Source organism: Nicotiana tabacum, chromosome 16, assembly GCF_000715075.1.
Source record: "Nicotiana tabacum cultivar K326 chromosome 16, ASM71507v2, whole genome shotgun sequence".
In the NCBI taxonomy this organism is placed as follows: domain Eukaryota; kingdom Viridiplantae; phylum Streptophyta; class Magnoliopsida; order Solanales; family Solanaceae; genus Nicotiana; species Nicotiana tabacum.
The window spans coordinates 155,696,606-155,723,056 of NC_134095.1; the positions used below are offsets into that span (position 1 = coordinate 155,696,606).

A 26,451-nucleotide genomic window follows, 5' to 3' on the forward strand; every position below is an offset into this window, starting at 1 on the left:
AAATTAACGGGCTTGTAGTCTATACATTGTTCAATCGGGTACTCAATCGAACAAAGGTTTTAAATTTCAGTCCTTTCAAATTAAAGGGTATACATGGGAGGGAATTTTTTTTTAGAGATAGCCAGATTTATAACTTATAATTGAAAAATAGTCACAGTTTGAAAAGTAATCAAAACTTAGATACTTTTTCATGTAAAGATATAATCTCAACAAAAATATCCTTAAAAATCCGGAAACATTCCAGCATAATATGCTGGAATTCGAATGTTTTACATAAGAGATTCCAGTATAATATGTTGAATCAGTTGAAATTTCATAATGTTCTAAAGTTCCAACATAATATGAGAGAAGTTTAAATGGAGAGCTCCATAATCCAACATATTATGCTGGAATTTTCCGCGCTGGAGTTCCACTTTCCGCGGTGGAGTTCCAACATAATATGCTGGAAATTTATACGCGGGAGCTCCATAATTCAACATATTATGTTGGAATTTTCTGTGTTTTAGCAAAACAATATCTATTTTTTAATGACTTTACAAACACCGATTATTTTCCGATTATCGGTCCCAAAACTGACTAGGCCTGCTATTTTCACGTATATATGTTTTTGATATTCTAGAATATATTGCTCACTTACAATTGAACATAAGTAAATAATCACAGGCAAAAACAAGTCAAATTTCTACCTATTGATGATAGCACAACTTGTTGCACAAGAACCTTAAGAAAAGTAAAATTGACATTTCACTATCTTCTTTGATATATCATTCAGTGGATTGTGTGTTAAAGAGTTCTCGAAACTCATGCAAAGCAACTAGATAGTCTCTTTAAAATTTATTCATAATTTACAATATATTTAAAGATTAATTAATTTGCCTAAATTTTAGGACACAACTTTTTGAAATTTGTTCTAAAGTTCGAAACTTGTGTCCAAAAATTCAAATTTTATGTCTTGAATTTTAAATTAGCGGTTAAAAAATTTAATCAAATTAACAGTTTAGAAATTCAGGACACTAAGTCATGAATTTCAAATTAACAGCTCAAAGATTTAGGACCCTAAGTCCTGAATTTCAAATTAATAACTCAAAAATTCAAGATATTTAGTCTAGAAGTTTGGGTGGGTTGACTAATCTTTAAGTACATTGTAAATTATGAATATATTTTAAATAGTAGACTTAGAAGTGGCTATTGGTGCGCTTCACCCCATTAGTTAATTGATCACATCAAAGTCCACTAAATATAGTAAAAAAAAAATTATTCTCATTTGCCGTTCACATCAAGTCAATAAATATAAAATATGTATATATATTTTTAAATGATATGTTTTTATTTTACTTAGCTGAAGAGAGAATGGCGTAGACAAGAATCAACTTCTTCCCGGTGAGGTTTTAATGTATAGCAGAATCCGAAATGCATCTTCTAAGTGAGATGATCTCAGCTTGTCCATATAAAATTCAGTTGATCAAGCTCTTAATTTTGTTCTATTTCTATAAGAAGATTCATTTTGTTATGATACGAATACGTATTGATGCTTTATTACATTGTCTTTAATACGAGTAAATATTTTTGGGACGACATAAAAAAATGGACTTATTCATATTAGCAACCTTTTTATTTCGATAAAATGTGATCTTTTCATGAAAGCTACTATACGTACGACTCGGGTCAATAGTAGCCGTGGTAGTAATGCCTAGCTACCGACCGAAGCGTCGATCGAAAAAGTCATAAAGGGACATTAAACGTAACTACACTACTAGAATTCTGGGAAAAAGAGACCGCAAAAAGCGACCAACTTTGGTCGCTTTTTGGCTAAATAGCGACCAAAATGCGACCAAAAGTGTCTGGTAGCTATATTGATGGTCCCTTTTATTTAGGGACCAAAGTTGGTCGCTAAGCTAAATGGACCCATTTTTTCGGATATTGACTATAGAGACCAACTTTGGTCGCTTTATTAATTTAATAATATAAATTTGGCGACCAAAGTTGGTCTCTAAATAAAAAATACATTATTTATTTATTATTAATCACTAAAAAGCGACCAACTTTGGTCTCTAAACCAAATATTATATTTTAAAATCTGGAAACTAGAGACCAATTTTGGTCGCTTTTGTATTCAATTATTTATTTATTTTATTAAACTAGCGACCAACTTTGGTCCCTAAATACATGGATTTAATTTATTTTTTAAATATTAGCGACCAACTTTGGTCGCTATATCACCAGAATTTTTATTTTTTTAATGAAATAGCGACCAAGTTTGGTTGCTTTTTGTAGAAATCTAGGTAAATAGCGACCAAAGTTGGTCGCTATTCTCCAGAAAATTATTTTTTTTAACATGAAAAGCGACCAAATAGAGACCAACTTTGGTCGCTTTTCTGTGTATTATTTTGGCAGAAACTGCCTGTTTTTGCAGCTACACCACCTGCGAGCCATACCAATTTCCTAAATAGGCATTTTATGCCAACAACAACAACAATAAAAAGCAATTAAAAGCAACAAAGAATAAAGTTCAATAGAACTAACACATTAAGCTAACAAAACTAAGTTAACGCTTATTACAAGCCCATTCGAACTAAAGAGAACTAACACAATAGTAAATTGGTATGTAAATTAGTTCTAACACAATAGAACTAACACAATGTAAATTAGTTCTAACACAATAGAACTAACACAATAGTATATAAAGTACTGAAAGAGTGTTCTTTCATCATCCTCGTCTGCAAGTTGGATTGCCTCGCTCGGTTCATTAGGTGGTTGACTGCGTATGAATTCCCCCACGTCAGATGTGAAGCGAATTGAACCTATATGAAAAATTATATTGAATTAGTATTTCAAAATTTATATAAAAGCAAATCAAAATATTTAATTAAAAGTAAAAAACTTACATGTATGTAGTCGAGGCTCGACCCTCCTTTCTGAATCAGTCTCTTTCTTCTTCTTTACAATACGAGTTTCATTGAATAGCTCATCTTGCTTCATTGGCATCATAAAGTTGTCTGGTGGCTTTGGTGATTATCCTCGTGGTACTATTACTCGAGATGAACTTTGATACAGAGAATAACTTGGATACGGTACATGACGGGGTGTGTCTTTGATCAATTGTTTATCTCATTAGCTACAATGATAATAAGAAGGCAACGACATGTGTTTCAAAAAAGTGATGGTGTAGGTAGGATTTAACATTTCCTAAGTAGATAAAAGAGGTTATAGAGAAATTATGTACTTCATTTTCCATGAGGAAAAGAAGTTTGATTGAGAGTGACAAGGTTGATGAAGACGGATGATTTTCCGTTGGTCGTTGCAGTTCCCATAAAACGTGGATCATAAGACTTTATGATGACAAAGATTATAGGAAGTTTTGTGCTCAACTTTCTTCCAAGTCTGATCCGTACAAGCTTAATGTGATATTGGATGATATTTCTTCAGATTCAGACAATAATTTGACTGACAAAAGTATGGAAATGCTCTTAAAAAGAATTAAAGGTAAAACGTTTTCCTTGGTCGAGAAGGAAGATAAAAAATATTTTACCTTTAATTCTTTTTAAGAGCATTTTCATACTTTTGTCGGTCAAATCATTATCTGAATCCGAACCAATATCACATTAAGCTTGTACGGATCAGACTCGAAAGAAAGTTGAGTACAAAACTTCCTATAATCTTTGTCATCATAGAGTCTTATGATCCCCATTTTATGGGAACTGCAACGACCAACAGAAAACCATCCGTCTTCATCAACCTTGTCACTCTCAATCAAACTTCTTTTCCTTATGAAAAATGAAGTACAGAATTCCTCTATAAGCTCTTCTTTTATCTACTTAGGAAATACTAAATTCCTACCTACACAATCACTATTTGAAACACATGTCATTGCCTTCTCATCATCATTGTCGCTAATGAGAATAACAATTAAAGGCACATTTTGCCAGGTACTTTATCTTAGTTATTCTTGGTGGAAGTTCCATTGCATGTCTAATAACGTCATCAACCTCTTCTACAAAATCCTCCCGCAATCTAAAATTCCAAAACATAAACCAAAATTTCAATTCATATCCTAAAGGTTCAACTCATACCTAAAAGGTTCAATTTTATATCCTAAAGGTTCAACTCATACATAAAAGCTTCAATTCATATCCACAAAAGTTCAAGTCATATCCTAAAGGTTCAACTCATACATAAAAGCTTCAATTTATATCCTAAAAGTTATATTCATATCCTACGAGTTTAAACTTAAACTAAAAGTTCAATTTATATCCTAAAAGCTTCAACTCATACCTAAAAGGTTCAATTCATATCCTAAAAATTCAACTCATATACTAAAAGGTTCAATTTATATCCACAAAAGTTCAAGTCATATCCTAACGGTTCAACTCATATATAAAAGCTTCAATTTATATCCTAAAAGTTATATTCATATCCTACGAGTTTAAACTTAAACTAAAAGTTCAATTTATATCCTAAAAGCTTCAACTCATACCTAAAAGGTTCAATTCATATCCTAAAAATTCAACTCATATCCTAAAAGGTCCAATTTATATCCACAAAAGTTCAAGTCATATCCTAACCGTTCAACTCATACATAAAAGCTTCAATTTATATCCTAAAAGTTATATTCATATCCTACGAGTTTAAGTTCAATTTATATCCTAAAGGTTCAACTCATACCTAAAAGGTTCAATTCATATCCTAAAAATTCAACTCGTATCCTAAAAGGTTCAATTTATATCCTACAAGTTCAATTCACAAGAACAAAACCTAAAAACTATAAGTTATATTCGTATCCTACGAGTTTAAACTTAAACTAAAAGTTCAATTTATATCCTAAAAGTGGGCGACTCGTTGTACTCAAACAAGAGCCACGCAACGATTCGCTTAAGGCCTTAAACATTAACATTGTCTTGAACTTTAAGAGAAAATCCAAATATACTATCATGTGTCTCTATTAAATATCTACCTATAAACTAATCAATATTAAACTAAAAGTTCAATTTATACCCTAATATATATCTACCTATGAATCAAGTCTTTGACGTTAAATTAGTATCTATTGCTTACTAAAATATTGAAGGAGAAATACTCAATAAAGCCTAGCCTAAATATTCAACCCATACCCTAAACCCTAGATTTCTATAAAATGTTAAATAATGATAAATACAATCTAAACCCTAGGTTTCTATAAAATACAATGTTAAATAATCAATTGAAACACTAATTCTAAGTTGAAACAATAAACAATTGAAACACTAATTGAAACCCTAGGTTTGTAATTCTAACCTTGAATTTTTAGGAGATGGAGAAGGAGAGACGCAACAGCGGCAGAGGCGACGGTGGCAGCTGAGCGGTGGTCGTTGGTGGCGTGGGTGGGGCCTGGTGGTGGGAGTTGGAAGGGGGGTGGGGTTTGAGTGTGAGAGAGAAAAGAGGGATTTTGGGAATTTTTTAGAAAGAATGGGAGGGGATCCCGGTTTTGAGAGTTATGTAATTAAAATAGCGACCAACGTTGGTCGCTATTTTGGTGGGTAAAACAGTTTTGAATTTTTAGAAATAGCGACCAACTTTGGTCGCTATATTCTGACCGTTTGACCAAAATAGCGACCAAAGTTGGTCGCTATTTCAAAAAACAAATATATATATATATATATATATATATATATATATATATATATATAAGTTGTATTCGATACGCTATTACCTAATACACTTATAGTTAGTGCATAGTATAGCGTATGTATATATATATATATTATATATATATATATATAAGCTATATTCGATACGGTATTACCTCATACACTTATACTTAGTACATAGTATAGCGTAAGTACATATATTATATATATATATATATATATATATATATATATATATATATATATATATATATATATATATATATATATATTCAATACGGTATTACCTCATACACTTATACTTAGTGTATAGTATAGCGTAAGTACATATATTATATATATATTAGAATTAGTGTACGTGCGTTGCACGTGTACTATGCGTTATGCACAAAAGAACACATTTTAATAGGTAGAATAAGAAAGAATTAAGTATAAAGGTAATTGATGATGCAACAAACATTTAAGTGGTAAGCTGCCAAAATAGTGTATATGAAATTGAATAAGAATGAATTAAGTTTAATAGAAATTGATGATGCAAAAAAGTTATGTAGATATTAAATTGAGTGTTACAATGAAGCTTGGATGTGGTGATGTTACTGGAACCATTAGCTGGACTATTGCTTATCCTCTGTCATCTGTCGAAGAATGTTGATGTGCGCTAGGAAGAATGTTGCTTTAATTGTTACTGGTAAGAGGAAGGCACATCTAATATAAAATGGTATTGTCGACGCATTCAGCGAAACAGTTCAGAATCTATAAAATAAATATAATATATAGTTATAATATATGTAAAATTCATATATAATATCTATACTTAATTTGTGTATAGTTGAGGAGATTTCATAAAAAAGAAAATATTAACATATTATTATAGTCTTTCTATCAACCCTGAAATTTATAATTAAACATATTAATTATGAAGAAATATTTAACATTTTAAACTAAAACTTCTAACTTACATCTCGTTGATAAGCACTATCTCCCTTCGTTTCTTTGCATCTTCTCCCATTGAGGGTTTAACATCCACTAAAATTCCAACTATATCTAAAAATAATATTAAAACAAATATATGTATGTTACTAAAAAATTAATAAGGCGAATAGAAGTAAAATATTATTTATATATTTAGTGAAAGATTACTGGATGAAATTTAAAGAACTTACCAAAAATTGTTCCATTGGTGCAGTTTGATGCCTCATCGAATGAAATAAAATTATTTGAAAAACCAATGGTCGAAAAGCGATTGTTGCTTTCTTCAACAAAAGTATTCTCCTTAAATCCAATCTCAAGCTCCTTGTGCACTGATTGAAAATTAGGATTAACACTATTAATGCCTCCGTTTATGATGTAACCGATCTTGTTTTGTGTAAATGTTCTTTCCACTTCTCAATATAACCACTAAAAAGTGTAGCGTAAATTTTTGTTCCCTGTAAAAAGTTTCACTTTATGTTTAATCTGATGGTTAAAACTAATATCAAAAGACATGAAATAAATTACTTATATAAAATAATATTTACCTCTTTATCAACTAATGTCATAATTTTTTCGGGTGCCTTGATTTGTCTTATAGTTGAACTTTGTTACTATTCCACTCCTAAACACTAAGACTCGTATTACCCAACATAAAGAAGATACTCTTACATTATTAATTGGGACACATTGGTCTGACAATTCTTTTTCACTGACCATTACAGGTGTACCTAAAATAAAGCATGCGTAAGAGTTTTATAAGTTATCAAAGTGACTAAATCCATAACTGATTTTTTTAATGATATAAGGAAGATTATTTACCTGAACGGATGTAATTGGTGAAACCTGAGTGAATCAAGCATGACAATTGCAAATAACATAATTATAAATCATGTTGCATTAATATTACACAAAATTAAATGAGATAGTCTAATTTTTAATTTTTTTTTTTAAAACAAGCAACTTGAGGTTGCATAACAATAAGTATTATTAATTATACAACAAAGAAAAAAATTACTAATATTTAAGTAATAAAACTTAGGTCGAATGTCTAACCAATTTCTGCGATGAATTGCAATTATTCAATAACCAGTATTAAATTTGTAAATTACGTGAGAGGTGAAATTAGCCACGTCTAAAACATGAAACAAAAAATTATATAATAAAAATTTCTTCATGCAACACTAAAGATAAATTCTCGATGCAACATTAACAATTGATGCATGTAAATGTGCTTGCAAAATACGAAGTAGCAAAAGATGTTGATATTAGTAAAAGAAACAAAACCTGCAATCACGATGTTGGAATATGGCGAAGTTTGACGATTAAATTGTGACAATATAACTTCTTTTATAGACACAATTTGATACATGAAAGGAATAATATGCTCGTGGAGAATCTAATACTACAAAATTTTCTAGTTTAGATAATTTAACAAATAATGTCATTTGTTGAGGTTAGAACGAAGCACTAATAGTTAAGGAAAAAAGTTATTAACTTTTCTAGTGTACAAGAAAATTACCTATTATTTACTACTCCAAAGAATAAAGGGAATTTAACCAACTCCAATAGACATACGGTTATTTAATGAAAGTGAACCAAGTGTATCTTTCCGTTTTTTTTTTCAAAAAAAAAAACAAGTAGCGAAGTTAGGAATTTTTTTTTTTTTTATTTATTAACTTTCCTTGTTTAAGAAACTTGAAGAAAAATTGATTTATTAACTTTCCTTTTGTGAGAAACGTGAAGAAAAGTTATACCAAATAATTAAGGCAAAATTTACTAACAATTAAATCTAGCAAAATATACCAAAATAATACAAAATTAAGTAAATGAATATTTTTAAGTATTAATGAATAACTTAAATTACTATATTGTCCCATGTGAATTGTATATTTTAAAGGGTATAAAAGGCGAACGACATTTCGCTAATGGCCTTCGTGCTTTTAATATAATATAGATAAGCTGTATTCGATACGGTATTACCTAGTACACTTATACTTAGTGCATAATATAGCGTAAGTATATATATTGTATATATATAAGCTGTATTCGATACGGTATTACCTCATACACTTATACTTAGTGCATAGTATAGCGTAAGTACATATATTATATATATATAAGATGTATATATATATATATAAGCTGTATTCGATACGGTATTACCTCATACACTTATACTTAGTGCATAGTATAGCGTAAGTACATATATTGTATATATATAAGCTATATTCGATACGGTATTACCTCATACACTTATACTTAGTGCATAGTATAGCGTAAGTACATATTATATATATAAGCTATATTCGATACGGTATTACCTAATACACTTATACTTAGTGCATAGTATAGCGTAAGTATATATATTGTATATATATAAGCTGTATTCGATACGGTATTACCTAATACACTTATAGTTAGTGCATAGTATAGCGTAAGTACATATTATATATATATATAAGCTGTATTCGATACGGTATTACCTCATACACTTATACTTAGTGTATAGTATAGCGTAAGTACATATATTATATATATATAAGCTATATTCGATACGGTATTACCTCATACACTTATACTTAGTGCATAGTATAGCGTAAGTACATATATTATATATATAAGCTGTATTCGATACGGTATTACCTCATACACTTATACTTAGTGCATAGTATAGCGTGAGTACATATATTATATATATAAGCTATATTCGATACGGTATTACCTCATACACTTATACTTAGTGCATAGTATAGCATAAGTACATATATTATATATATAAGCTGTATTCGATACGGTATTACCTCATACACTTATACTTAGTGCATATTATAGCGTAAGTACATATTATATATATATATATATAAGCTGTATTCGATACGGTATTACCTAATACACTTATAGTTAGTGCATAGTATAGTGTAAGTACATATATTATATATATAAGCTGTATTCGATACGGTATTACCTCATACACTTATACTTAGTGCATAGTATAGCGTAAGTATATATATTATATATATAAGCTGTATTCGATACGGTATTACCTCATACACTTATACTTAGTGTATAGTATAGCGTAAGTACATATATTGTATATATATAAGCTATATTCGATACGGTATTACCTCATACACTTATACTTAGTGCATAGTATAGCATAAGTACATATATTGTATATATAGACACACACGCCCGCTTCGTAGTACTATTCATCCCTTGTATTACAAAATTATTAACGACTTACATTTATATTATTTACATAGTAAACACAAAAGTGATATTTAAATTAACTTTAAATGAATTTAATTTAGCGACCAAAGTTGGTCACTAAATGTACATGAATTTAAATTAGAGACCAAATTTGGTCACTAAAATTTAATCAGATTTATTTATATTTTATATAATATTTAAATTAATAATAAAAATTGTTAAACGTTAGAACTGGGTCCCACATTGGCGACCAACTTTGGTCGCTAAATTTTGAATTATATTTATTTATATTTTATAAATTTTTTACATAAATATATATTTATTAAAATATTATAATTGGGTCCCACTTTAGCGACCAAAGTTGGTCGCTATCTTCTTATCCTTCAGTTAGCGACCAACTTTGGTCGCAAGTTTTAAATTATATATATTTATATTTTATAAGTTTTATAAAATAATAATAAAATTATTAAAAAAAATTGTGTGGGTCCCACTTTTGCGACCAACATTGATCGCTAAACTCAGTGTATCTTTGACCAAGCAAGTCTGACCAGTCCAGTCAACAGTTTGACTAAATTTGCGTCCAAATAGCGACCAACTATGGTCGCTAAACTATTTCAAATATTTTTTTTTATTATTTTCGGTAGTTTGGCGACCAACTTTGCTCGCTTTTCTTAACAGACCAAATTTGGTCGCCAATATTTGGTCGCTTTTTGGCCGAATTCTAGTAGTGTTATAAAAAAGTCTTGCCGCAAAAAAAAAAAAAAAAAAAAAAAAAAAGAGCTATGGAGTTGACATCCTTTTTTCTCTTTTTTCTTTCTCAATTAGTTGAAGGGAAGTCTTGGTATAACATGAAAAGTTGTTGTCATATGACTAGAAGACCAAGGGTTCGAGCCGTAAAAACAGTTTCTTGCAGAAATGCAGGGTAAGACTGCGTACAATATACCCTTGTGGTCCGACTCTTCCCCGGACCTCGCGCATAACGGGAGCTTAGTGCACCAAGCTGCCCTCTTTCTCAATTAGTTAGAAGAATATATAGACCATGCCTTTATTCAAACTTTCTATGATACCACTAGACGAATTTTCTTTTTCCAATTTGTAAGATAAATGGGCAAAGAAAATGATTTATTAGAAGTTAGAACTGAAGCATGGGAAACAGTCATGGCCCATTGTTCCCTATTGCTTTGCTGAACTTGAAACTTTTAGTAAAACACTTCAATTATATGGTCACTTCATATTTAACATTTATTTACTATACTACTTATCTTTTTAGAGATTTAAATCATTTTACAATCTTTTCAATATTTATACCAGAATGGTGACTACCATCTTACATATAGAACCAAATATACCTCCAAAGTCAAAGATACATGTATAATGCCTGTAGAGCATAAGAAATAGTGCCCTAACTAGTTATTTTATTTGTTTTTCACTAATTTTCTTAGTGTTATAGAAAAGAATAGGCTAATCACTACTCCTTTGTCCCAATTTATATGTCGTAATTTCCTTTTTACTTTGTCTAAAAAAGAATGTCATACTTTCTTTTTTGAAAACAATTTAACTTTAAACTTCCTGCTTTACCTTTAATGAAATGATTTATAGCCGCCCACACAAATATCTATGATTTATTTTAGATAACAAGTTTCAAAAATCTTCATTTCTTTCTTGAGCTCCATGTCGAGTAAAGCACTGCTGCATAAATTGGGACGGATGGAGTAATAAACTACTTTAGTTATTAAGCTTTGCTGTCATGATCAGTAGAAACAAAGAGGAAAATTGCTAACCATGCATGTGAAGATACAACAATAAGTATGATTTAGTCACAAAGAAGTTGAGATCGACTATCTGAATCCTCAATCGGCTACTCAATCGAACGAAGGATTTTAATTATAGTCTTTTTAATGAAATCGAATAGTAAGATGAGTTTATTAGTCTTGGCATGCCACCTTTGAGTTTGTCAAACTTCGATTATCTTTAGAGTAGGAAGTGAAATATGGTTTTATAGTTTGTTGTTCAATCAGGCACTCAATCGAGCAAAGGATTTTTTAAGTTCCTTTTAAATGAGATTTATTTAGTTCATAGTATGCCAGTCATTTAATATTGAACATAAACAAGTCAAATGCTACAGAAAGTCAGATGCTACAGATTGATGATGGCACAGCTTGATCCACAAGAACCACAAGCAAACTGAAATGGACATTTCACTATCTTCTTTGATCCATCATTCTGTTAGCTATGTGTTTGAAATGTCACAACTAATTTTAATCTTTTTTTTTCCAGATTAATCATTCGATATTCGAAACTCACTAAGCTGACTAATTCAGATTCAGACCGAATAGATTGACTAAAGGAGGCAAAGTGCTCTTTAGTGAAAGGTTCGTCATTTTCAGGAATTAAACTTGAGACTTCTAATTAAATATAGAAGAATTTCGATTATCCCACCAAATCCTTCAGTGATATTCTGTGACTCCAACAGTCTAGAGCAATCCTTGAACCGAGGCCCTCGAAAATAGTCTCCTACCTTTACAATGTAGGAATAAGGTCTGCGTACACACTATCCTTCTCAAACCTCATTTGTGGGATTTCACTGAATTTGTTGTTGCAACAACTTAGAGCAAGTCACAGGAGACATGATATATGGCCACATTTGATTGTTCTTATCAAAGTCCATTAACGTAGTAGAGCTTGTGAGACATAAAACACTTGGCCATTCATATGGTCAAGCTTTTTCTATCCACAAATTTTCTCTTTTCATCAAATCCACTACATGGGTTGATATCATGCATGCTATAATAACATTTGCTTCTTTCTTTTTCTTACCTCTTATTTTGTTTGATAAAGGTGGGGCATTCCAATGGAATTTAACTTCTATATATTGATGGTGTAAAAAAAATATCGATGCGATCAAAACACTTATTAAATAATTAAAAAAAAACTTGATACACAGTAATTAATAATCTAATAAAAATATTAATTAACCTACTATCACAGATTAAAATATACTAATAATATTATAAAAAAATATTTGTACAGTATCAATGTATATAACTTAAATCTACTCGAATTTGCTAGAGAGAGGCAAAGGAAATGATTTAGGAGTGGAAATTGAAGAATGGGAATTACACTCATGGCCCTTTGTTCCCCACTGCATTACTGAATTTGAAACTTGTAAAGACATTATATGGTTCTCTGCACACCTAGTATTTGCTACTTAATTATCTTTTTTGGTAGTTTAATTGCCACTTGCCAAGATTTTTAAACATTCATTATATAATGATGACTATGATCTTACATATTGGCCACATATTGAAAGGCTTAATACCGTAGTGACCCAATGCAGTAATGATAATCGGTTAAAATAGCACGGGCTAGCCAGTTTTCGGACTGATCATTCAAAAATAGTCAGCATTTGTAAAGTCATTGAAAAATAGCCACTATTTTGCTACAACTGGGACCGGTCCAGCATAATATACTGGAGATTGGTGCACATGTGTATGAACTTCCAGCATATTATGCTAGAACTCTAACACGCGGAAAGTTCCCACATAATATACTAGAGATTGAAGCACTTGTGTATGAACTTCCAGCATATTATACGGGACCGGTATATTATACTGGAACTCCAGTATATTATGCTGGAGTTCTAGTATACTTATGCTGGAACTCCATTATAATATGCTGGAGTTCCAGTATACTTATGTTGGAACTCCAGTATATTATGCCGGAGTATTTTTTCTGATTTTGAACAGTATTTTCGTTCAGATTTATCTTACATGAAAAATGGCTAAATTTCAATTACTTTTGAAACTGTGACTATTTTGGGATGACCATTTGTAAATCTAACTATTTTTGAATTTCTCCCTGATAACCACTGTCTTCTAATTTGTTGGAGCAAAGATTACTTTTAACCTGTGGTAGGGGTGTACATAGGTCCGGTTGGTTCGGATTTTACAATTACCAAACCAAACCAATTGTGTTGGGTTAATAAATCTAAAGACCAAACCAAACCGATAAAACTCGAGTTTTTCAATTTCGGTTTTTCTCAGGTTTTTGGGTTATTCGGATTTTTTGGGGGTTTTTTCAGTAAAATCTTTATAGAACAAAACATATAACCTATGCTCAAAATATTTCTTTGATCATAGTAAGATACAACTATACAAAGTACTTTCCAAGAACATAATATAAAATATGAGATGTGTCATGGCATTATCCTAAAATATTCAACAATAAAGACAATAAAATTATGTAATATAAATATTGATAATTAAAATGCCATAATAAAAATAACATAATAAAAAAGTACTAAGTCATGCTAAAATAAATAGACTAATAAAGGAGTATTAATTATATGACTAAACGCTAAAGAAAAATAAAAATAGGTTATGCATTTTATCTAAATTATTACAAAATAAAAAATACATATTCAATACATTCTTGTTCGTAATATTGAATTGAATGTCTTTTGTTAGCATTAGTATTGATTTGATTTTGTTTTGGGCTTTTGTTAGCATTATTTAATTTACTAATATTAATGGCTATAAAACTTATTGGAACATTCAAAAATTCTAAGTCCAACCTTGAAATAATACCTTAAAAGATAAAATTATGAAATTTTTTAAGAAATATTTATAAATTACATCACAATAGGTATATTTATATAATAAATATATCTAAAATTTCTATATATGTAATGTCGGGTTGGTTTGGTTTCAGTTTGACTTTCTTTAGTTAAAACCAAACCAACCCAATTATGGTCGGGTTTTTTTTCCAACACCAAACAAAATCAAACCAAATCATAATCGGGTTTTTTTTTCGGATTGACTCGGATTATCGGGTTGGTGCGGTTTGTCGGTTTCCTCTGTACACCCCTAACCTGCGATCAAAACTATTTATATTCAATAGCCTTAAAAAGTGTATAAAATTTATATATTTTTAATATATACCATACAAAAATGTATATATATAAAAATATATATACATTTTTCGAGAGCAGATATGCATGTCATTATTCCCAATTTGTTTCTTCCTCTAGCACGTTTATATAATAATTCTCTTCGTATTCCAAAATTAAATAAAATGAACTAAAAAGGAAGTTGATCAAACATAAAAAGTTAGTTTTGAAACGAATAATAATATAACTATGAAAAGACTTAACTAGAAAAAAACTGGTTTGTTTTTACAAAAATGGTACCTCTTGGATTTCATAACACCAAAACATTCATGCATCCTCCATCTTCAAATCAGTAAACTCAGAAACTTCTCTCCCTAATAACTGAGTAGAACTTACCAAATTATGGGATACAAATTTCTTGCGATGCAACATATTGGCAGTATCATTAAAAACTATTACAGAAGCAAATCATGAAACTGTCGCGCAGACTCTCCAAAATACTACCATATCCGTGTCAAATCTTCCAAAAATACACTCCTTTTGGAAGATCCGACGCACATGTTTCATGCGGACTCTCCAAAATACTGTCACACCCGTGTCGGACCCTCCAAAAATATGTCAGAATTTTGCCAAATTTTTTTAATCTATTAGGACTCTATTTTTTTTAAAGGGAAAAAGACTCCTAAAAGGAACAAATCTCTTTCATATGTCTTATCCTTTTCTTGGAGGAGAAGTTTTATACTTCTGTAAATGGACCTTTTTTCTCACAACAAGAACAACAATAATAGCATCCACAATATAATCATTAAAGAGTCTTGTTTAGGTGAAATTTTTCTCTCAATAGTTTTATATCTTTTATACTAGTTTTTATATTTAGGTCAATTGACCAAATCTTTAGTATATTTTCTTTCTTGTTTGATTTATCGTCCATAACATTACATTGTTAGCTTCCGCATGCACCATGTTATTTCGATCCCAACAAAATGCACTACTTTTGGAGGATCCAACGCGCTCCCACTAACATTTTCGGAGAGTCCGACCAACATATCCTAGAAGATGGAACTAAACAAGATTACTAAAAGGTGGATTCTAATCTCCTTACCTCCAGAGTTATACATGATAACAGTAAGTTCACTGCTAGAGTTTGGGAGGAAAAAAAAGGAAGTTTTTTAGCAAAACTGGAAAAATGTGAAGTGCATTGAAAAAGCAAAGTGACTGCTTGGCAAGCAAGCACTAGTTTCTACTATACAATCCTAAGAACAAAAAACTTTCCATAAAGGAAATGAAGAAAATGGCGAAAACCAAACTAAAAAAGAGAGAAAAAATCGCGAAAAGGCATAGGCGCTCTAAAGTCTTAGAGCCTCTCTAAATCCGGTGCTGAAACTGTGTTCTAGACCTTTCTTGCCCCCACCAATCACCGGGTTTCCCTTTTGCATCATAGCAACGAACTCATTGTAATCAATTCGTCCATCCTGAAAATTTAAGGAGAAACGAACTCAAGATATTGCCATGAATGAAATTACACTCAAGAAGCCCGTCTTGCTTGTATAAACATCATCGTTATATGATAAGAGATAGGCAATATCATTATTAACCACAATTTAAACCAACAACGAAGACATTGTCCTTCATCCTTAAACGATGACTTCCGTTATATCAGTAACCAATGTTAACCAATACTACATTTGGAATTTTTTTTTTAGTATATCTGACACCAAAAGAGAGTGGACTAGAATCGGCAGTATTCTAATAGATAGATATTGTGGTTGAAAGATAGATTCATCTATTTCTTAGAGGATGATTAGATCTCTGACAAATGTCAACCAATGCTACCTTTGGACATTTTTTTAGTATGTCTGATACCAAAAGAGAGTGCACTAGAATCGGCAGTATCCTAATAGATAGATATTATGGTAGAAAGAAAGATTCATCTATTTCTTTCTACCATACTATTTATTAGCTAGAAAGTAGTTCAAAATATAAAAATATAAAAGAAGATAAAAAATGAAACTTACATTGTCCTGATCAGCGTCTCTTATCATATCTTCTAGATGGACATCCCCAATACCAAATTCCTCACAAGCTTGTTGAAGCTCGTCTGCGGTAATGTAGCCACTGCCATCTTTATCAAAGTAAGAGAAAGCAGCAAATAGATGATCTTCTCTTTCAATTTTGTTAAAATGTAATGTTGCAGCTATAAATTCCCCATAATCAATTGTGCCGCTGTTATCAACATCTGCCTGCAATTTCAGAAATAAGGGGAGTTACTTGAGATCGCTATCATTTAGCTGTTGGTTGAACATGAGATATAAGGATGTCATGGGAATATGAACCAACACAGAGAAAGAGGGTGAAAAAGCAAAATCAATCTGTCCGACTCCTTCTTGCCATATCGACTAGACCGCAGGTAAGTTCACGAGCACAATTTTTTTTTCCAACTTACTAATATTAGTAGCTTCATATAGTCCCCTTCACCTTTTAGCAATCAAACCATGTAAGAATCTTCCACAATAATCTTGATGCTACTGAACAATGAGTGAGGAGATGATCGATATCTTCATCCGAACCCTTGAACATAAAGCACTAGCTGACATAAGTAACCTTCCTCTTCCTCGCTATTCAAAGTGAACTATTACCTTTCTTGGTACCTTACGGATCAAAATCGACCTATACAGAAAGTCCACCTCCTCCCTATTCAAAATCTTTCAATAAGAGGATTTAACCGAGAACACTCCATTATTCCCCAGCCCCCGCCTCCATACATCGTGGCTATCCTGTGGTGTACTTTGTTTGTGGAGTAAATTAATTATATTTTGGAATCCTCCATCTTGTAATCTTTGGACTTGCTGGATGGTCATGTCCTTATGGCAACAAATTGCATAGTTGTTTGGGAAAGTAATGCTCAAAGTATTATCCCCACACCACCTATGCCCCCAAACATAAATGATGTTGCTTCATTCTTATTTGCGCAATCAAAATGTTATACAAGTATAATTAACTTCTTTAGATGATTCTACCCATGAAGTTTTTTAGCTTGACATAGACTTAAATTATCTACCGGGCTCCACATGAAATAACAGGTAATAAGAGCATGTCTATTTGGGTGCGGAGTGGGGCAGAGAACTTAAAGGAAGAAGAGATAATACTAAAGGATTGTGCAATTTTATCAGTTAAATTAACGTAATAATGTACCAACAAAAATCTCGGATATCTTCACACAGAATTTCGGTACAGTCAATAAAGAAATTTATTTATCAAAAAGACGTGAACAAGAAGTTCGATGAAGGAAATACTGGTCCAGATGGTGTCCGACCTCGTCTATTTCTCTTTAAAACATAGGTATCAGACTTATAGCTTGAATTAGAAAAGGGAAAAAAAACTATAGAATTTTTTTCTGATACTTACTGCCTGCATAAGATCATAGATCTCGGACTCCTTGAGATTAGCGCCAACTCTTTTTAATCCAACTTTGAGCTCCTCAAAGGTTATTTGACCACTATTGTCTGTATCTATCATCCTGAACATTTCTTTCAGACCAGCAATTTCTTCTTCAGATAGGCTTTCGGCGATGACCTGTTACAGACGTGTAACTCACAATATTTAGAGGACTAGTTTCAGTTCATAGTTAGTCTGATTCTTGGACGTGTATGTAAATCTATAGACTCACTCTCAAAGCCATTTTCTTGAGCTTGTTCATTGCAGAAAATTGTTTCATTCGACTCAGAACTGCAGAATCCAGAGGCTTATCTGGTGCCACACCATCAACTTGAACCCAACGATGGCCTGCAAATGGTTTCAACACCACTCATAACTGTTATCCAAATTCGTCATCTCGAGAGAAATGTTTGCAATGGGGAGGATTATGTTCATACTCATAGGATTTTAGGGGATAGAAAAATTAAACCACAAGGCTAAAGTGTTAACACAATAAGACGATCAATTAAGAAATACCAACATAGAAGCTTTAATCCAGCATCTGTGAATTACCAAGCAGAGATGTAAAACCATTTAGCACTACTAACAATGTTGAAAATACTTACACAAGACTTCATGAGCAGTTAAACGTTTTTTGGGATCTCGAACAAGCATTCTCCTGACTAAGTCTTTTGCATCTTCTGAAATACTAGGCCATGGATCTGATGAGAAGTCGAGATCACCATGTAGGACTTCTTCGAATATTCCTTGCTCATTTTCTGTATGATAGTATATATTAGTTAAGAGAAATCGGACGAAAAGATAAGATATCATATGAAGAGCAGTATTTGGTTTCTGTAAAACCTTTTCTACTTTCCTTTTTCACTTTACTCTCCTTTCTGGGAAAAACACAACCCCTATTTTCTTTTTGGATATTAAAGTTGATAACTTTGGAAACTCACCAGCCCAGAAAGGAGGTACTCCACTTAATAAAATGTACACAATCACACCAGCACTCCAAACATCAGCTTCGGGACCATAGCGTTTTTTGAGAACTTCTGGTGCAACATAGTAAGGACTACCAACAACATCATTAAATCTGTCACCTGAAAAAACGATACATTACTTAATGAGCTGCTCGTGATATTAAACATTACAACTAATGAACAACATAGCATACAGGAGAAAGTGATTCAAATTGCGTAAGATGGTATACAGGAGGTTTATCAATAAGAGTTCAATACTATTTGAGTGCCAATGCTGAGTCGAATGCATCTAAATCAATACAAAGTCATGGACATAGTTCGATAGAATCTGCATCAAGAATGCCGGGACAAACATGCAAAATTCTTGGACAATACAGGTCAGTTCTCATAGGTCATCTTTTATATGAGTAATAAATTTCATGGTCAGTACACTCATTAATTTAGAAAGCAGCTTCCACCAAGGTAAATACAAACTAATCGAATGAAGTACCTGGTTTGAAGAAAATTGACAATCCAAAGTCAATTGTTTTGAGTAGTGAATCCTCCTTCTGATTAACAAAAAGAAAATTTTCAGGCTTAAGATCACGATGCATGACGCCCAGAGAATGACAAGTTTCTAGAACTCCAACAATAGTCCTGGTGAGCTCAGCCGCTTTTCTTTCAGTATAGTGCCCCCGCTGAATAATCCTATCGAAAAGCTCACCTCCAGCACAATATTCCATAACGACATGAACAGCTACAGCATCCTCATAAGCCCCTTTTATCGATATAACATTTGGATGCCCCGCCAAGTGGTGCATTATCTGAACTTCCCTTCTAACATCTTCCACATCATCATCTGTCAACAACTTCCTCTTAGCAATCGATTTGCAAGCGTACTCCTTCCCTGTTGCCTTTTCGACACATTTAAACGTAGTTCCGAATTGTCCTTGTCCTAATTTCTTTCCTATACTGAAAAACTCCTTTAAGTTGCCAGTTTTCTTCTGTAATACAGAATCAGTCCTAAGGCCTGCACTACCTACCCTCTTCATCTCTACCGGCTTCTTAGGCTTTACCGGTCCCTCTTCCTTTTTCGCCGGCTCCTCTTCCTTTTGCTCAGACTTAGGCATTGTTATCTGTTCTGGTGGCTTATTTTGGACAACCAAATCAGGGTCTTTTCCGGATTCTGTTGTTTCACCTCTGGCACTATCACCATTAGTGGTGGAACCAGAATCATCTGGCGCCCGAGTTCGCCACATTGCAGCTGAAACTGACTGAAAAAGACCATTTTTAGAAATACTTGGTCCAACACAAGTGTTCCCCATTTAGTCCTAAACACTAAACTCACTCCTTTTCAGTTCCTCACTCTCTCTTTATTACCCTCTCCACTTTCAACATCAAGATCTTATTTTTAACATACCCCTATAATGAATGCCCCCAAAAAAATCCAACAAGATCTTGATTACTTCAACCAAATAATCCAACACCCAAAAAGTCAAACCCCTTTTTTTATCAACTCAAAATTAGTCAAAAAGTACTAAAATCAAGAACTTGGTCAAGCTTAGCAAATCAAGAATACAAGATGAACCCAAAATATTATCCAAGTAGCTAGAACTAAAAACTCTAAAAGAACACAAGAATATCAATCAAATATTTCATGTAATCAGGAAAGAACTATAGTAAAAAAGTTATTTCAACCTTCAAGAAGCACTGAGCAGCCATGGATATTATAGATTGAATAAGATAGAGCAAAAGCCAAAGTACCCCCAAGAGAGAGAGAAAAGTGTTGAATTTGGATAAATTATAAATATTCAGAAATTTGACTGTGTCATGAGAAGGTCAAAAGAACAGCTAGTGACTACAATGTACGATACATACAAGGAAAAAAAGGTTGAGATCTTGATTATAACAGTGTTACAACTAGAGCACAACATTTAGCACAATGTAATAATTTTTAACACTAGGATTACAATTAAATCTGTTATAATTATTGATTAAGTGACCTAATATTATAAATATTTAACATGATCCGTGCATATATATTAAATTTTTAAAAAAAGGACACAGTAAAATTGATGTGTAACCCTTAATGTGTTTTCATTTATTTGGTGAAAATATCCAATATATATATTATAATTGTGAGCATGTGATTTTTGCCTTGTTTATCTAGTCCTATAAATTCATTAAAATAAGGATTTTTCTTTGTTGTTTGAATTTTTAGTGATTTAATTGCATTGTTTTGCGTTTGTTTGCATCCTTGTGTGTGCATATTTTTTTTTTGTAATTGATATGATTCAAAAATACAAAATAGCATCAAAGTTTCGATTTTAGCATTTTCTATTAGTAAAATCAATAATACAAAAATAAAGAAAACAACAAAAATGATTCTTTGCATTTCTATTTTTAATTTTTGCCTTAGTTTGCTTTTAAATTAGGAATTAATTAGTATAATCTTAGAGTAAATTTTGGTCCTTGCTTTAACCTTGCATTTAATAAAATTAGAAAATTTAAATAATAAAAAGAGTAAATAAAAAATAATAATAACAAAAACAAAAGAAGAAGAGAAAGCATATAAAAAAAATTAAATGAAAGTCTAGTCTTAGTAATACCCAATTTTGGGTCATGCCTAGTCCCAATTTCACCCCAGAATCCGGCCTAAATGGCCCAAGTGCATCCCTACCCGGTCCAAATGACCATACCCCTGAAACTAATAAAACGACGTAGTATAAGAGGGAGACTACGTCGTTTTGAATTAGTGAGGCCAAATTAAATCTTGACCGTCTATTTCTCATCATCCAGCGGTCCTCATTCGTTCAAGGCTTTTTAATAAAAATGTCCGAAAACTCTTCATTAACCCTAGACCAAACTCGTCTTCCTCGTACCACTGTTCCTCCACCGTCCGCCGCCGGCCGGAAATCGCCTCCGCCGGCGGGGATTCTCCAATGGGACCCAAAAATACACCCTAGGTTCCTCTCACTCTCCTCTCCCCAAATCCACCCTCAATTTACCTTGAATCGTCACCAATCGGTTCGAATATTGGATCAAAAATCCGGCCAAAACCTCAACTCACACAAATCCAACCAAATTCACACCTTGTACTCTCCTAACTCCCCTCTTCCCGAATCCTTATTTAGAATCTTTCGAATGTTATCAAAAACCCTCAAATTTTAGATCTTAAAACCGGCAAATTTGGGGTTCCTCAAATTTTCCCCAATTCTTGAGTCCAGAGCTCGAGCCAGGCTTCGAGATAATGTGTTCATGTGTTGTTTGTTGAAGAACACACGTTCACATCATTTCGGGGTTGACTCGGATTCCAATCGGATTAATTGCAAAATTAGTAAGTTTCCTACTGCGTTTCTTTTCTTTATTATTTGAATCCTATGATTAGTTTAAACTTTTGTTTAATCAATTCATGCATGTTTCTGTAGGTTTTAGTTAATTTAGACATGATTTAGGTTTGTTCATATTCATATTAGGTTAGTTTAACTCGTAATAGATCAGTTTTTAATTTATAAATTGGTCATTAATTGATATATGTTCATGGTTGATCCTGCTTTGTTGATTGTTAGTTTAGTTTTCTGATTTTTGGTTTAGTTCAGGGTTAACCCTGTTTTTGGTTTTGATTAGTTAATTCAAGTGTTAGTTCTTGTTTTTTGATGATTCATTTTTATTGTTTAATGTAACTAGTCTATTGTTAGTTGATAACCGGATAGTAGTGTGATTTAGGATTAATTTTAAGTCTCAATTAGCATTAGTTGTATTCAATCTTAGAATTTTTGGAATCATTTTGGTTATAGCTGAATAGTTTAGACCATTTTAGTTAACCATGGCTAGTAAAAATGGGTTGGGGTCAACTAGTATAAGATCTGCAATTTCCAAACAAATGCAGGGGTATTTTGGTATTTAGAATTGCACAAGAATATTATAGTTAACACTAGAATTTCCTAGAATCTTCTAGAATAGGACTTTAATGTAGATTTCAGTAAGTAAAGAGGAACTAGGGGTGTAAATGAAATTTAGAAAACATCCCTTTAACTTTGCCTATAAAAGACAGTCATTTCTACCTTGTTGAGGGGAGAGAGCATTACAGATTTGAAAAATTCCTTCTAAAGTATTCTCCAAGTTTCCCAACTGAAATTTGAATTTCAAAACTCCAAATCTTCAAAAACCAAAAAAAAAATAGTAAAGCATCACAAAAAACTCCAAAAAAGACTGTTTCTTTGAAAGTTTTTTTAAGTTTGGTTGCAAGCTAGTTTAATCCGAGTTCCCTAGTATCTGTAGATTCAATTTCAAGTCATTTTGGGTTTTGTTCAAGCTGTTCGGTTTATCTTTGGTTACTGAAATCTCAAAAGCAGTCATGGTTTTAATTGCAAGCTTACTGGGTTCGATTGAATTTGTTTCTAACGTTTCATTGGCGTTACCTCATCTTCCTCCACCTCTGGTTTATTGAGGCTGTTTAAGCTCGAATCTGACCCTGTGTTGGTTGGATTTTAATTATTGTTGCTTGCTCATTACTGCTGCTGATACTCCATTTTCTGAATTTTCAATACTCTTCCAGGTACACTTTCTGGTTCCAAGTTGATGTAGATCTCAAAGTTGAAGGAATGAAATAAAGTTGTCACCTAGTTTTATTGCAAATTTTAGTTGTTTCACACTGTATGATGCTTACTTGTAATGGATTTGGACTATAATAGACTGTGGACTTTTTGGCTATGTTTGTCTATTTAGACATTAGTTTAGTCTACCTTAGTTAAATGCTTGTATTAGTTTAGTGTTAAAACAGGAAGTGTGATAAACTTGGATTAACTTCAGTAATCTAGTTCTAAAAGTAGAAAATAGGCGCCTGAGTTTGACATTTAGGCTGTTTGTCATCAGTTTGTGATTGTAGTCGTGTAATGGTTGTGACTTGCGTAATTAATTGATAATGAAATAGCATCAGTTTAGACCTAAAACGTTAAAATGCATAGGAAATGGTAAGCTTAGGTCAATAAATGAAATAGTGTTTAATTCGTCAAGGTTGATTGTTTAAATTCAATATTTCAACTCAGTTAGTAATTACTTTAGTTTTATCATGGCTTCTGAAGTAATATAGTAATCCATTAATCTGAATATGGGAATTTGAATTTAATACACAATACTTGTTGATTTGGAATGTGGTTGCATTGTTTTATTGTTATAAAGGATCATGGAGTACAGTACTAATGTGACCCAGTAGCTATGAAATTTGGTTAAGGTGGATTAGTTTGGGCCTGCTCTAACATTTTAAGTGGGCCTCGACACTTTTTTTAGGTATGACACATATCCGGGTGTGATTCATTTCACATTCAGGCCTGGGCAAAGGCCTGCGTTTGGCCAACTTAACGCCAAACTGGATACCATATCTTTTGGATTGGTTTCTGAAGCCCAAGCGTTTTCAAATGTTTAACTGATTGGAAACGTTAAGTTAATTAGGGTCTTTTCTTCTTTTTATAGACAATACATAATAGAAAATTGTAGTTGCTTTAGGTTGCCTTTTTAAAATAAAAATGAGGTGCGCCACGCTAAACAAAATCTTACATTGTGTGGCCCTCCTAATCAAGTTAAAAATATTTTAGACCTCGGGACGTGCCGTTTAGCAAATTTCTTGGCCTCTCACAAAGATATAATACGCTAGTCACCTTAGGACCGTCATTTAATAATATTACCTTCTTAAAATTGGGTGCACATTTATGTGACCCAAATCCGAATCTCAACGGAGTCGAAATGTGTCAACCACCACGGGTGCATTGATGTGACGTGGTTCGAGACACATTTTCACGACGTTGCAATTCTCATTAAAAATAAATATGAAAGCGGTTTACAATTAAAAAGCACATAACCTAGAACATGTTTTGAAATCAGATAAAATCAAACATGACAGTTAAGCGACCGTGCTAGAACCACGGAACTCGGGAATGCCTAACACCTTCTCCCGGGTTAACAGAATTCCTTACTCGGATTTCTGGTTCGCGGACTGTTAACAGAGTCATATCTTTCCTCGGTTCGGGATTCAACCGGTGACTTGGGAGACCATTAATCTCTCAAGTGGCGGCTCTGAACAAATAATAATAAATCTCGTTCCGATTGTCCTTTAATTGGAAAAACTTCTTTATGCCCTCGCGGGTGTAGTGAAATAATATAATATAATATAATATAATATAATATAATATAATATAATATAATATAATATAATATAATATAATATAATATAATATAATATAATATAATATAATATAATATAATATAATATAATATAATATAATATAATATAATATATATAGTGCTAGTATAAAATTTTAATACCACATTAATACTTTGTTTGGTTAGTAAACCTGGTATAAGTTATCCCTAGATTAAAATTACTATCGGGATAACTTATACCTTGTAAGAGATAGGGTAATTAGTGTTGGGATAATTAATATTTTTTTCTTAGTAATTATGCAATTGTTATTTTTAATACAACATAATAAATAATTGATAAAAAATAATATCAGTATAATTAATCTCAGTATAACTTATCTCTATCATAAGTCATATCCAAACCAAACGACTCATGCTAATATATTTACGCGCATTTTCCATAAATATGTTGAATTGCCATATATGTACTTGCACTATGTGAACATGTATAATAATGACAGACCCACCAGAAAACCGCGTTTTGGTCGGATATTCCAACAGGCCTTTAGGATTTTTCATGGGACAATTGTTTCTTGTCGTGTTAATTTGCGTAAACTTATTATTAGTGGTTGGTTTGGCCCAGCTTTACATTAGTTGTACTTTTCGCATTTGTTTGCCAAATTATTTTGTTTTCTATTATATCATAGTATATAATAAGGTAATAGTTGAATTTAATATATTAATACTAAAATGGAAGTGAATTTAAAAATCTTAGGTTGAAGTAAGGCTGTATTGTGGCCCGAGACCGGCCCAGGACCGCGGGCCTAACGGGCCGGTTCAACCGGGCCTGGGCTCTAGTGGTGTAAAAGTCTGTGGTGGGCCGGTTCAAGACATTTAGCCCGTGAGCCCGGGACTGTTAAGCCCGGGATCGGCAGCCGGGCATGGGCCGGTTCAACCGGGCCCAACGGGCTCCAACGGCTAATTTTTTTATTAAAAAAAAAATTAAAAAAAGACCAACGGTCAGAGTTTTAAAATCTAGCCGTTGGCCTTCAAAATTTATCCGTTGGCCACTTTAAAAAATAGCCATTTGGCCCCCAAACTTTGCTTTAACCCCAAATTTTTTATAATTACACTTTTTCCCAATTCTCAACTATAAATACCCCCTGTAAGCACGTGATTTTTGCCCAATATGATAATTACTCCCAAAAATTCAAAAATAAAATAATTTTCCTTGGTGTGG

The 26,451-nt window shown here is 32.2% G+C and overlaps 1 protein-coding gene across 1 annotated transcript; it reads right to left on the reverse strand.

Moving 5' to 3' along the window:
• Positions 1 to 15,873: 15,873 nt before the first annotated feature.
• Positions 15,874 to 20,487, reverse strand: LOC107827839 (calcium-dependent protein kinase 1-like). Its single transcript, NM_001326189.1, has 7 exons — positions 19,585 to 20,487; positions 19,071 to 19,214; positions 18,735 to 18,887; positions 18,362 to 18,477; positions 18,100 to 18,267; positions 16,710 to 16,934; positions 15,874 to 16,166 (listed from the first exon to the last, which is right to left on the reverse strand). Exons 1-7 carry the CDS (start codon positions 20,396 to 20,398, stop codon positions 16,041 to 16,043), a joined length of 1,746 nt encoding a protein of 581 aa, NP_001313118.1. The 5' UTR covers positions 20,399 to 20,487; the 3' UTR covers positions 15,874 to 16,040.
• Positions 20,488 to 26,451: the final 5,964 nt, after the last annotated feature.